The sequence below is a fragment of the Arachis ipaensis genome, chromosome B06 (genome assembly GCF_000816755.2).
Source record: "Arachis ipaensis cultivar K30076 chromosome B06, Araip1.1, whole genome shotgun sequence".
Taxonomy (NCBI): Eukaryota; Viridiplantae; Streptophyta; class Magnoliopsida; order Fabales; family Fabaceae; genus Arachis; species Arachis ipaensis.
In genome coordinates this window covers 90,746,899-90,760,390 of record NC_029790.2, presented here as the reverse complement: position 1 = coordinate 90,760,390, position 13,492 = coordinate 90,746,899, and the positions used below count along the sequence as shown (strand labels likewise).

General features: G+C 34.1%; 1 protein-coding gene across 1 annotated transcript; it reads left to right on the top strand.

The window, feature by feature from the left end:
• LOC107647085 lies at nt 9,231-13,148 on the top strand. Its single transcript, XM_016351208.1, has 7 exons — nt 9,231-9,429; nt 9,531-9,775; nt 11,347-11,451; nt 11,704-11,805; nt 11,895-12,044; nt 12,835-12,926; nt 12,986-13,148. The coding sequence occupies exons 1-7, from the start codon at nt 9,231-9,233 to the stop codon at nt 13,146-13,148; spliced, it is 1,056 nt and encodes a 351-aa protein (XP_016206694.1).

The following is a 13,492-nucleotide window of genomic DNA, read 5'->3' as shown; positions in this document are numbered from 1 at the left end:
TCAAAAATTCAGATTTTAATTTCAAATTTTTTATCTTATCTTATCTTTGTTTTGAATTTCAAAATTCAAGTATTTTTAAAATAAAATCTTTTCAAAAAATCTTATCTTTTTCAAAAATCTTATCTTATTTCAAATTTCAAAATTCAAATTTCAAAATTTAAATTTCAAATTTTAAAAATCAAACCTTTTTAAAATTTAAATCTTTTTCAAATCTTTATCTTATCTTGTTGACTTTTTCAAAATTCAAAAGTTAAAATTTCAAAATTTAAAATTTAAAATTTAAAATTTAAAATTCAAATCTTTTTAATTTAAAAACTTATCTTTTCTTAAATTTCTCATCTTATCTTACCTAACTTATCTTATCTTTTCTAATCTCAAATTTTAAAATAAAATCTTTCTCAAATCTTTTTAGTTTCTAATCTTATCTTTTCTTATCTTTTCTAATTTCTAATTTTAAATTCAAATCTTTTCTAATCTTATATCTTATCTTGTTTTCAAATCTTTTCTAATTAGTTACTTATCTTCTCTCTCATCTTTTGCAAAACTTACTAACTAATTCCTCTCTCTTTTAAGTTTCGAAATTTCTTAATTATTTCTTTTATTTTCAAATTAGTTTTCCATTTTTATTTTATTTATTTATTTAATTTTTGAAAAAAAATTATTTTTATCCCACATTCTTTCTCTTCTTCTACCTTTCTTCATTATGAACTCAAATGGGAATGAAGAGTTCAGAAGAACTCTGGGATCTTATACAAATCCCACTGCTGACTTCTATGGAAGAAGTATTAGCGTACCTCACATCAGAGTAAGTAGCTTTGAACTAAACCCTCAACTCATTACTATAGTGCAGCAAAACTGCCGGTATTCAGGACTTCCACAGGAAGAACCTATTGAGTTCCTGGCAGATTTCTTAAAGATTGCTGACACAGTACACAATGAGGGAGTTGACCAAGATGTCTACAGACTATTGCTCTTTCCTTTTGCTGTAAAGGACCAAGCAAAGAAGTGGTTGGATAACGAGCCTAAAGATAGCTTGAAAACTTGGAAATAGTTAGTAGACAAGTTTTTAAATGAATACTTTTCTCCAAGAAAGATGACCCAACTGAGACTGGACATCCAAGGCTTCAGACAAGGAGATAATGAATCTCTTTATGATGCATGGGAAAGGTATAAAAGGATGCTAAGAAAATGTCCCACTGAAATGTTTTCAGAATGGGTACAGTTAGACATCTTCTATTATGGACTTTCAAACATGGCTAGAATGTCTTTGGACCACTCTGCTGGTGGTTCCATACACATGAGAAAGACCATTGAAGAGGCTCGCGAGCTTATTGAAACAGTTGCTACTAATCAGCATCTGTACTTAGCTGTTGAGACTTCTATGAAAGGAGAGGTTAAGGCCATATCTACTGAACCTAATCCTCTAGAGCCAGATGGCCCATTGACTCAGCAATTGCACGTCCTTGCCCAGTAACTACTGGAACTGCAAGAGGCTTTGCAAGAAACTCAGGCTTCTAACAGGAATGTAGAAGCCCAGCTGAATCAAACAAGGCAATAGTTATCTAAGCAGATAACAGAGGAATGCCAGGCCATTCAACTAAGGAGTGGGAAAACATTGAATACCCAACCTCATAACAATAGCAGGTTAGGAAAAGAACAACGGATAGAGGATAACCAGGTCTCTGCACAAGATAGCTCTAGGCGTTTAAATGCCTAGGGAGGTATCACTCCTGGCGTTGAACGCTAGGAAAGGGCAGAGACTGGGCGTTCAAACGCCCAAGGAGACAGCACCCTTGGCGTTGAACACCCACAAGGGAATGATGCCCCTAGCATTGAACGCCAGGAAGGGGGCAGCAACATGGGCGTTGAATGCCCAAGCAAGGGAGGCCAGCCACATACTGATAGCAACCCTCCTAAGCAAGCTAGTAACCCCCTTCTAACACACATGGCACTCACCCTTCATCAACCAAAGTTGATGAGTATAAGGCTAAAATGCCATTTCCTCAGAAGCTCCATCAAAAGGAAAAAGATAAACAATTTGCCCGTTTTGCAGATTATCTTAGATCACTAGAGATCAAGATCCCTTTTACAGAGGCTCTTGAACAGATACCTTCTTATGCTAAGTTCATGAAGGACATCTTAAGTCATAAGAAGGATTGGAGAGAGACAGAAATAGTCCTCCCCACTGAAGAGTGCGGCGCAATTATTCAAAACAACTTACCAGAGAAACTTAAGGATCCAGGAAGCTTTATGATACCATGTAGTTTAGGTTATGCTTGTACAAAGACTGCTCTATGTGAACTTGGAGCAAGCATCAACCTAATACCTGCTTCATTAATAAAGAAGCTTTTCTTAACTGATGAAGTCAAGCTAACCCGCACATGTCTTCAACTTGCTGATGACTCTATTAAGATACCATCAGGCGTATTTGAAGACATGATTGTTAGGGTTGGACCCTTTGCTTTTCCCACAGACTTTGTGGTGTTGGACATGGAAGGACACAAGAGTGCATCCCTTATCATAGGAAGACCCTTCCTAGTTACAGGACGAACCCTCATTGATGTTGAAAAATGGGAAGTAACCCTGAGAGTTAATGAGGAAAAGTTCGTACTGAATGCTGTAAAAGCCATGCAGCATCAAGACACTCCATTGGAATGCATGAGCATTGACCTCATTGATTCCCTAGTAGAAGAAGTAAACATGGCTGAGTCTCAAGAAAAGGCTGAATGACATCCTTACTGATGAACAACATTACTTGGAAGATCCCTTGGAAATTCCTAAGGAAAAGGAGAAGCCTCCAAAGCTTGAGCTCAAGCCATTACCGTCTTCCCTGAAATATGTATTTCTGGGAGACGGAGATACTTATCCTGTGATCATAAGCTCTGACTTAGAGCCACAGGAAGAAGAAGCACTAATTCAAGTGCTTAAGACACATAGGACTGCCCTTGGGTGGACTATAAGTGACCTTAAGGGCATCAACCTGGCCTGATGCATGCTCAAAATCCTACTGGAAGATAACGCCAAACCAATGGTGCAACCACAAAGGAAGTCACTAAGCTCTATGAGGCTGGGATCATTTATCCCATTTCTGATAGCCCCTGGGTGAGCCATGTCCAAGTTGTTCCCAAGAAGGGAGGCATTGACTATAGAAGACTCAATGACGCCACGAGGAATGATCATTTTTCTTTACCATTTATTGACCAAATGCTAGAAAGACTAGCAGGGCATGCTTTTTATTATTTCCTGGATGGATATTCTGGGTACAATCAAATAGCAGTGGATCCACAGGATCAAAAAAAGACAGCATTCACATGCCCATCTGGCGTGTTTGCCTACAGGCGAATGCCATTTGGCCTGTGCAATGCACCTGCCACTTTTCAGAGATGTATGTTATCCATCTTCTTTGATATGGTAGAGAAGTTCCTTGAAGTGTTCATAGATGACTTCTCTATTTTTGGAGACTCATTTGACTCCTGCCTTGATCATCTGGCCCTAGTTCTGAAAAGATGCTAAGAGACAAACCTGGTTCTAAATTGGGAGAAATGCCACTTCATGGTAACTTAAGGCATTGTTCTCGGACATCGGGTCTCAAACAAGGGCATAGAAGTAGATCAAGCTAAGGTGGAAGTGATTGAACGATTGCATCCTCCTACTAATGTCATGGCAATCAGAAGTTTCCTAGGACATGCATGATTTTATAGGAGGTTCATAAAAGATTTTTCTAAAATCACAAAACCCCTGTGTAATCTCTTGGCCACTGATGTTCCATTTGTCTTTGACCAAGAATGCCTGAATGCCTTTGAAACCCTAAAAGCCAAGTTTGTCACTACTCCTATCATCTCTGCACCCAACTGGAACTTACCATTTGAACTGATGTGTGATGCTAGTGACCATGCCATTGGCGCAGTTCTGTGGCAGATACATGACAAGCTTCTGCATGTCATTTATTATGCTAGTCGTGTACTAAATGATGCGCAGAAGAATTACACTACCACAGAAAAGGAGCTACTTGCAGTGGTTTATGCTATTGACAAGTTCAGATCCTACCTAGTAGGATCTAAGGTCATTATCTATACTGACCATGCCACTCTAAAGTATCTTCTCACTAAGCAAGACTCTAACCCCAGACTCATAAGATGGGTATTATTCTTGCAAGAGTTTGATATAGAAATTAGAGATAGAAAGGGCATAGAAAATCAAGTGGCTGGCCACTTGTCTTAGATTGAACCAGTAGCAGGGACTTCTCCTCTCTCCACTGACATATCTGAATCCTTTCTAGATGAGTAACTCTATGCCATCCGGACAGTACCTTAGTTTGCAGACATTGCAATCTACAAGGCCATAAGGTTCATTCCCAAGGAGTTTAACAGGTAGTAAGCCCGGAAACTCATGCATGATACAAAATACTACTTGTGGGATGAGCCATATCTCTTTAAGAGATGCTCGGATGGAATAATCCGACGATGAGTAAGAGGCACAGAGAATCCTATGGCATTGCCATGGCTCGGACTATGGAGGACATTTTGGAGGTGAGTAGACAGCCACCAAGGTTCTCCAAAGTGGCTTTTACTGGCCTACTCTCTTTAAGAACTCTAGAGAGTTTGTCTGTAACTATGATAGTTACCAAAGGGTTGGCAATCTCCCTCATGGTCACGGAATGCCTCAGCAAGGAATCCTAGAGATTGAGTTGTTTGATGTATGGGGTATCACTACAAGGAAACCTAATTTCAGCGGCTATATTAGGGGAGCGGTCAACTAGAACCGCCGTCGCTGCTACCCTAATTTCACATACCAGCGGTTGAGAGCAACCCGCCTCTGAAGAACTAACCCAGCGGCGGCCATCATTTTCGCTCCACGGCGGTTTGTGGAATTCGCGCCATTCTATGATTAAACCGCCTAATTTCTCTTTCATTCGCACTTCTCGCTAGCTCCACTACCCACTATCCGCCATTACCTCAGTTCTTCATTCTTCCAAAACCTAGCTCGGTGCCCAGAACCCCAATTCCAATGAACAAAACTTCTTCGTGCAGAATGAAAATCTGCAACAAATCATGGCTTAGCAAAACCATACGCATTTGTTCCTGTCTCTGGTAAGATAATTGTGTTTTTCTTTGTTCTTTTCTGATTCAATTTTATCCTTCTTGTAGTTAATAATCACTGATAACCCATTATCTTATTATCTAGTTGTTTATCCTTCTTGTTCATCACTTTGAGAATGCACGAATTTCTCTCCTGAAAGTCAGCAATTTCTGCAATTTAAGGTTACTCTGTCTCTTTCTCTACTAGTAGGAATTTAGGGGTTTATTGGATATAAATTGTAAAGAGGAATTCGTACTTTTTTTTTTGATATTAGGAGGAATTCGTACTTATTACTTAATAATGTGTTAATTAAAAGACAATCTAGCTTGAAACTAATAACAGTAAATTGTCCGATGAAGTAGTGTGCTTGAAGAAGCTCTTTATGTGATTTGATTTGTAGTCAATTTGTGTAATTTCATTGATGAATTTATCATTGGGTTCGGAGTTGCATATGTAATTATATTTTCTGTTTAAATTAGTTCTCAATTGATTTCTAAATTATGAATTAAAATGAGAAACTAAGAGAAGAAGGAATGGTGTGTTTGTTTATTTGTGAGCAAAGTAAAAATTCTGCAGAGAACAATAATCATGACAAACAAAAAAAGAAGCAAAATATGAGATACAAAACACAAGAAAAAATAGATCCAAAACTGATTATAGGTAGAATTTGACTACAATGGAATAATAAAACTCCAAAGAAACCACCACGCACATATATCAGAGAGGTATTTAATTTGTTTGATTAATTGGGTTTTGCAGGTTTTAAGCTAAAATAGTTATCCTCTCTGGTCTATATTCTTAGCAAAGGAAGCCAAATTGAGTCAAGACTAACTTTGGCACAGGTAATAATTATTAGTATTTTAAGATTTGTCGAATTTTGTTGATGAATATTGATAATTAAAGTAAGCAAAAATGGATTATTTATTTTATTATGAATGCTAGCCCTGTTTTCTATTGATGTATTCATTGGTAAGGAAGATTCACATTATGAGATCTTAGCAATAGTAATTAAAAGGATTCAAGATTTAAAAAAGTGATTTCTGCAGTTTCTTTAGTTTTGTATTTTTTATTACTACTTTACATGCTTTTCTTTGATTAGAAACAGAACACATGCACACACATTTAGATGTCCAAAAGGCTTGATTCATTATACAGTTATTTGTTAGTTTCGTGCCTCTTTATATATACACATGTGAGTCATTTAGCTTTTACAAACTTTTATAAAATAAAATAGTTCATGAGTACTCAAATAACATGGATGAAATTATGGATTCATTAGTATTTTAAGATTTGTCGAATTTTGTTGATGAGTTTTGATAATTAAAGTTAGCAAAATGGATTATTTATTTTACTATGAATGCTAGCCCTGTTTTCTATTGATGTATTCATTGGTAAGGAAGAGTGATATTATGAGATCTTAGGAAGAGTAATTAAAATGATTCAAGATTTAAATAAGTGATTTTTGTGGTTTCTTTAGTTTCGTGTTTTTTATTATTACTTTACATGCTTTTCTTTGATTAGAAACAGAACACATGCACACACATTTAGAGGTCCAAAAGGCTTAATTCATTATACAGTTATTTGTTAGTTTCGTGCCTCTTTATATATACATATGTGAGTCATTTAGCTTTTACAAATTTTTATAAAATAAAATAGTTCATAAGTACTTAATAAGATGGATGAAATTATGGATTCATTAGTATTTTAAGATTTGTCGAATTTTGTTGACGATTATTGATAATTAAAGTTAGCAAAAATTTATTATTTATTTTATTATGAATGCTAGCCCTGTTTTCTATTGATGTATTCATTGGTAAGGAAGATTGACATTATGAGATCTTAGGAAGAGTAATTAAAAGGATTCAAGATTTAAAGATGTGAGTTCTGCGGTTTCTTTAGTTTCGTATTTTTTATTATTACTTTACATGCTTTTCTTTGATTAGAAACAGAACACATGCACACACATTTAGAGGTCCAAAAAGCTTGATTCATTATACAGTTATTTGTTAGTTTCGTGTCTCTTTATATATTCATATGTGAGTTATTTAGCTTTTACAAACTTTTATAAAATAAAATAGTTCATGAGTACTCAAATAAGATGGATGAAATTAGTTCTTTGCATGGACTTAAAACAGCTGATTTCCTATCCACTACTTCTCTTCCATGTTCTCTGTTGTGCACCTTCTCTATTGTGCACCTCCAGCAATTTATACTCTGAACAATTTGGATAAGAAGAGATTCTTGACAACTTTGAAAAACGTTACTGTTCCTGATGGTTATGCAAGCAACATATCAAGGTGCATTGACCTAGAGTCTCTTAAGTTGAGTAGGGTGCTAAAAATTCTTGATTGTCATATACTTATGGAGCAATTTTACCATTAGCCATGCGAACAGGGCTACCTGATGAGGTCTCTGCAGTGCTTATTGAGATGTGTTCATTCTTTAGACAATTATGTGGTAAAGCGTTAAGTGCCCCCTCTTTGAAAAAGTTGCAAGATCAAATTGTCATCATGTTATGCCACATGGAAATGTTATTCCCTCCTTCATTCTTCACAATTATGGTTCACTTGATGGTGCACCTTGTAGAAGAAGCTAAACTTGGAGGCCCTGTCCATTATAGATGGATGTACCCTATTGAGAGGTAAAATTATTAGCTTAGATCGTTATTTATAACTTTGTTGGATAGTATTTAATCTTCATTCCTGGATAGGTATTTAAGATACTTGAAGTCATATGTACGTAACAAAGCACAACCAGAAGGATCCATAGTACAAGGATACTTAATGGAAGAATTTCTTACATTTTGCTCCAGATATTTAGAGAACATTGAGACTAGATGGAATCAACCTCGCCGAGTTGATGATGAACCAACCCATGAAGAATCAAATTCTTGGTTAGATACTTTGTTCCCTCAAGTAGGTAAACCACTTGGTGTTTTCTCATATTTCACTTTAACAGCCACTGAAAAGTTACAAGCTCATAGACATGTGTTAACTAATTGCTCCATAGTTGACAACTATCTCCAGTGAGTATTTCAGCATGTTCTAATGCATATAAGTAAGATTCTTTTAATGACTTTTAATCCTAATATTAAGACATCTGTAGGGAGTTTAGAAACATTGTATGAAAGCAATTAAGAAGTCGTACAAGAAATACATCAAAGATAGACAAGAAAGTTCATAGAGAGTTTGCAAGTTAGTTCTCTACCCGTGTGAGTCAAATTCTTCCTCTCTGAAGTTATTTTTTTTCAATTTTCATCATATGAAGTTGATAAAAAATTCGTCATACTTTCTTAGATTGTTCGAGATCTTGATAAAATTGAAGAATCTAAGAGAACGGTATTTTTTAGTCTTGCAAAAGGGCTGATTGACCAAGCAAGAAGATTTTTTGCATATAATGTCAATGGATACAAGTTTAGGACTGTAAAACGTGAAAAAGGTTTAAAAACTCAAAACAGTAGTATTTTTGGGACATTTAGAACAAGAAGCTACTCCCGCAATAGTGATCCCAATATGAGGTTTGGAGAAGTTCCTTATTATGGAAAGTTAGTCGACATCATTGAACTTAATTATGATGGTATATTCTTTGTAACCTTGTTTAAATGTGAATGGGCTAATACCACAAACCCAAGGGCCATGAAAGTAGATAAGTTAGGTTTTACCTCAATCAACTTTAGTAGATTGATACATACTGGTGAGCATGAGGATGATGAGCTATATATTAAGGCTAACGAAGCTCAAATGGTTTATTATGTGGAGGATGAGAAAGAAAAAGGTTGGAGCATACCAATTCAAGTAAAGCCAAGAGACTTATATGATATGGGCAATGAGGATGAAGACATAATTTATGACAATGTGGGTTATCCATCACAAGATTTGGGACAATTTTTCCAGATAACATTTCACATGTACCATTAGCAAGATCAATTATAGACGAAGAATGTTTAGAGTAATGTAAGTCTTTAGTTGCAAGTCATAGAGTGTTATGTATTGTTTTCTTTCATAATTTTATGTTTTATTACATATACTTAATAGTTTGATTTAGTAGTTTCTTATTTCTTTGGTTGTTGGTTGATTAAATTAAGTACTATTATTTCATTTTCATTATGTTATTGATATATTAATCTTAATATCTCTTGATACATTGTAGAAATGACTAAGAGAAAGATTGTTTCTTCACGTGAGAATACATCTACTCATGAGTTTAATGATTCACCATCCGTTGATCAAAATGAGTCCTCTGAATCCATAGAGCCTGAACCTACTTTATCTGCTGGTTCAGAAGTTCCACATGTTCAATTAGATGTACAAGAAAGAAAGTCCAATAAGTACTGGATAGTTGATTTGGAAGGTACATTGTTAAATTTAGTTTAATTATAGCACTGTATATTTAAATTTCTACAAGGAAGGAAGTATAATAATGTATGGTATACGACTTGAATAATTTGATAGATGCAAATGGAATGATTAAGGAAGGTCACTTAAGGTTGAAAGATGTGTGGATGCTGTCTCATAGAACTAAAATTATTGTGCATTGGAATGAGCATGGCCAACCGATTGGTGAATCTGGTGGACTTTTAGGCTTGTTTTTAGGAGTTGTTGCTGGAAATTTCAAGAACTTTCCTATAAGTTATGAGAAATGGCCTTTGGTTCCAACAGAGTCATACAGAAATGGAGCCTATAGGGATATTATTCAAGTTCTTTTTTATTTAATTATTTAATAATAATTTAATTATTTTCAATACATGAACTCCTATGTTCTGCTATTGTATCATCCTAGGACAATTTTAGCTGTTATTTATTAATGAAAATAAACGTCCCCTAGCCTAATATTAGTTAGGTATGTACCAATGTCTTTATCCTATATTTTCTTTTTTTGAATAATTGAAGATGGGTTATTCATAAAAAAGTTCCTAGCTAGCTAAATCTCTTAATTAAATCTGTATTGGCCACTCACCAGATATTCGATGCTTTATTTATTTAACTATTGAATGTGCCTGGTTAGGTAATCAGATAATCAACTTTATTTCACTAACATTAAAGTTAATTTCATTCTTCTCTTTCTTCATCCTTCTTTTTACTTCTACCCTTTTGTTTTTGTTGTTATCAGAAAAATAATTGATGTTTAAATTTTATGTTGTCAAATTTATAAATGAAAAAACAAATTTAAAAATTGGTTCTGTGTTTCTTTTTATTGGAGGCAAGAAACTTGTCTTTTATTTTATTTTATTTTATTTTATTTTTAGGCATTCATTGTTTTACTATGTGCTTTCTTAGCTTTTTTATTTAGATAAATATGTAAAGTATATTACTTCTCCCAATATGCATAAGTGCACCACTATCAAACAATTTGCTGATGAACCTCTCTATTCGATTTTCAGGCATTCACTGTTTTACTATGTGCTTTCCTGGCTTTTTTATTTAGATAAATATGTAAAATATATTACTTCTCCCAATGTGCATAAGTGCACCACTATCGAACAATTTGCTGATGAAGCTCTTTGTTCATGTTAGACTTATTATTTTTAATAATTTTATTTTACAATTTTATTAAAAAATTAAATCTTATTTTGTTAAATTTTAATTTTTCATTTATAAAATTTTGGAAAAACAAGAACTAAAATTAAGAATTGAAAATAAAACTACAAATCAAAGAAGCGCTAATTTTCTGTTGAGTTGTCTTCTAGAAATATTACCTAGCTCATGCTAATAAATATGTATTGTACAGGAGGTGATTGATTTTTGGTCTATACTTCTGAGCATTCCTTGGTGCCATAATTTTTTTATGCTGCATGCCTCTTATGGCCATATTATGCTATTATTTTAGTTGTAAATTACATTTTGTGGTTCTGATATGCTAATAATTAACTTCCTTGGTGCCATATTATGCCAATAATTAACTTCCTGGTTAATTATTAGAGCAATTCTAATATGATATTTTCGGGTATTATTTTTAATTTCCTTTGAGATTGAATGTTAGACCGAGCATTGAAGTGACAAATTTCCTGCATCTCAGATTGGCAATTGGGCATAGCATGAGTCTTTGAACATTTTTGTGAATTATGTTCCAATTTTAGTTATTAATAAGTTTAAATAATTTTACATGTAAGTCTATGTTACAATTATTCAGGTTAATTATTTTTATGTTTATACTATGTAAAGATTCTTTAAAGTTGATGATGGACAGCAAAAGAAGTACACACTACAAAATCTTGGCAGGAAGTGGAAAGATGATAGATGCAAATTGTTTAATGACAATAATAATTAGAATCTTACTAGGGAGCAAAATATAGCGTTGTTACCAAAAGGAGTTGGAGTCAGCTTGGAGCAATGGGCAACTTTTATTGATTATAGATTAAAGTCCAGAACTCAGGTAATTGTATGAACACACATTCTATATTTCACTTTATATTGACAAGTTGCTAATTGAATTTGCATGTGTAGGAAATGTGTGAGAAAAATGCAAGTAATCGAGAAAAATAAATAATTCCTCATACACTCGGATCTAAGACAATTGCTAGGAAGAAACACGAGTTGGTTTGTGATTGAGTCCTTATCAGGATAATATTATGTTATTTAATTTTTACATGCGTTGATATTGAATTCCCATTTATTGAATTGATAGGAAACTGCAAATAAGAGAGTTTTTACTAGAGTTGAAATGTATCCAATTAGTCATAAGAAGAAGGATGGATCTTTTGTTAATGATGAGGCTAGTGAGAAAACTGTAAGCACTTTCACTTTATTTTGGCTTTATTTGTTAATGATAATGAAGATTATTCTACTGATGATGTATTTCTCAAATTTTTACTATAGGAACAATTAACTTTGATTCAAGCTAATGAGAGTTCTACTGATGATGCATATATCAAGTTATTTGGAAAAGAACACCCGGGTCGTGTTAGAGGTGTAGGATCTGGTGTTTGTCCATCCCAAGTCATAAAATCTTCTAATAGTTTAGGAGGGGTATCTTTTTCATGCAATCATAACTTTGATATGGCTAAATTTCACTCTATGAAAGTAGAATTACAAGAGAATAAAGCAACAATTTCTTTATTACAAGCCCAGGTGACATATTTCATTAATCATTGTATGGGTGAAAAAGTGCCACATGACTTTCCTACAACTACGAATAATGGGATAAATATTATATATAGGTTTTTTTTCCTAAATCTTTCATTGTGCATGATTTAGTAAAATAATGATTTAGTTATTATTGTTCATTTTCTTAATTTGTGCAGATGGCTTATGCCTTTTCATGTTAGGCTTAAATTATTTAATGGTCTTTGTTTTTATTCTAACATTTTTTTTATTTTTAATCCTAGGTTGCAGACTCTCCAATAGAGACAAAGTCACCTTTTACTACTCCATGAAGTAGTTGTAGAATTTTATAATTGAAGTGACTGAAGATTTTTATTTATCAAAGTAACTCTTTATTTTAGGCTTTTAGCTTAGTTAAATATTAGTAGCAAAATTCTTTTCTAATTCAATTTTAGTATTGCGTTATTTGAATTTACTTTGAGATGTAAATATAGGTGTTAAACACTGATCGTGTTGGATTTATGATTATGTAAGACTTATTAAGTATATATTATATTTTGAAATGCAATGTTCATATTATTTTGGTTAATTTTTCTATTTTACTTTGAATTGTAGATTTTAATATTTGTAATAGTTATTTTTTCTATTAGGATCCAAGCATTAGGAATTAGTTTATATAAAAATTTGTTTATTTTTTAAAAAAAACATGCTGCAGTTTTTGCGGCGGTTAAAAACCGCCACGAAATTCATTTTAGAAGTTCCTGTCAACCTTTTAGCGGCGTTCAAAACCGCCGTGAATAATCAACGGTAACTAAAATTTTAATTTTTGTGGCGTTATACCTATTCTGCCTGGTTCAAGCGCATAGTGGCGGTTATTCCAGCGGTTCTTCAAAACCGCCGCCGCTACTGTGCCGACGGTTGACCTGGCCGCGTTTTGCTCACTGCCGGGAGCTTATTCTAGCGGCGGTTATAACCGCTACAACCCCCAAAATAACCGCCGCCGCTTCGCTTTTCTGTTGTAGTGTATAGATTTCACGGGACCCTTCCCACCTTCATACTCAAACACCTACATCCTTGTGGCAGTAGACTGTAACACCCTACCATACAGAGTCTTATGCTTAAGTCATAATCTAGAGATGGCAAGGTATTACGACCTCTAAAACAAAAATCTAGTACGTATAGTACTGTGAATAAGGATTATAACTAGGAGCCTTTGTAGAAAAAGGGGTAAACAAAAATCGCAACTCGAAAGCACAACACTCCGATCGATAACGCAACGAGCAAATGATAAGTTAACGCGAGATTATATATATACAAACGAGTGTCAAAAACGGGAATATAAAAACTCAAATCCGGATGCGAAGATAACCGGT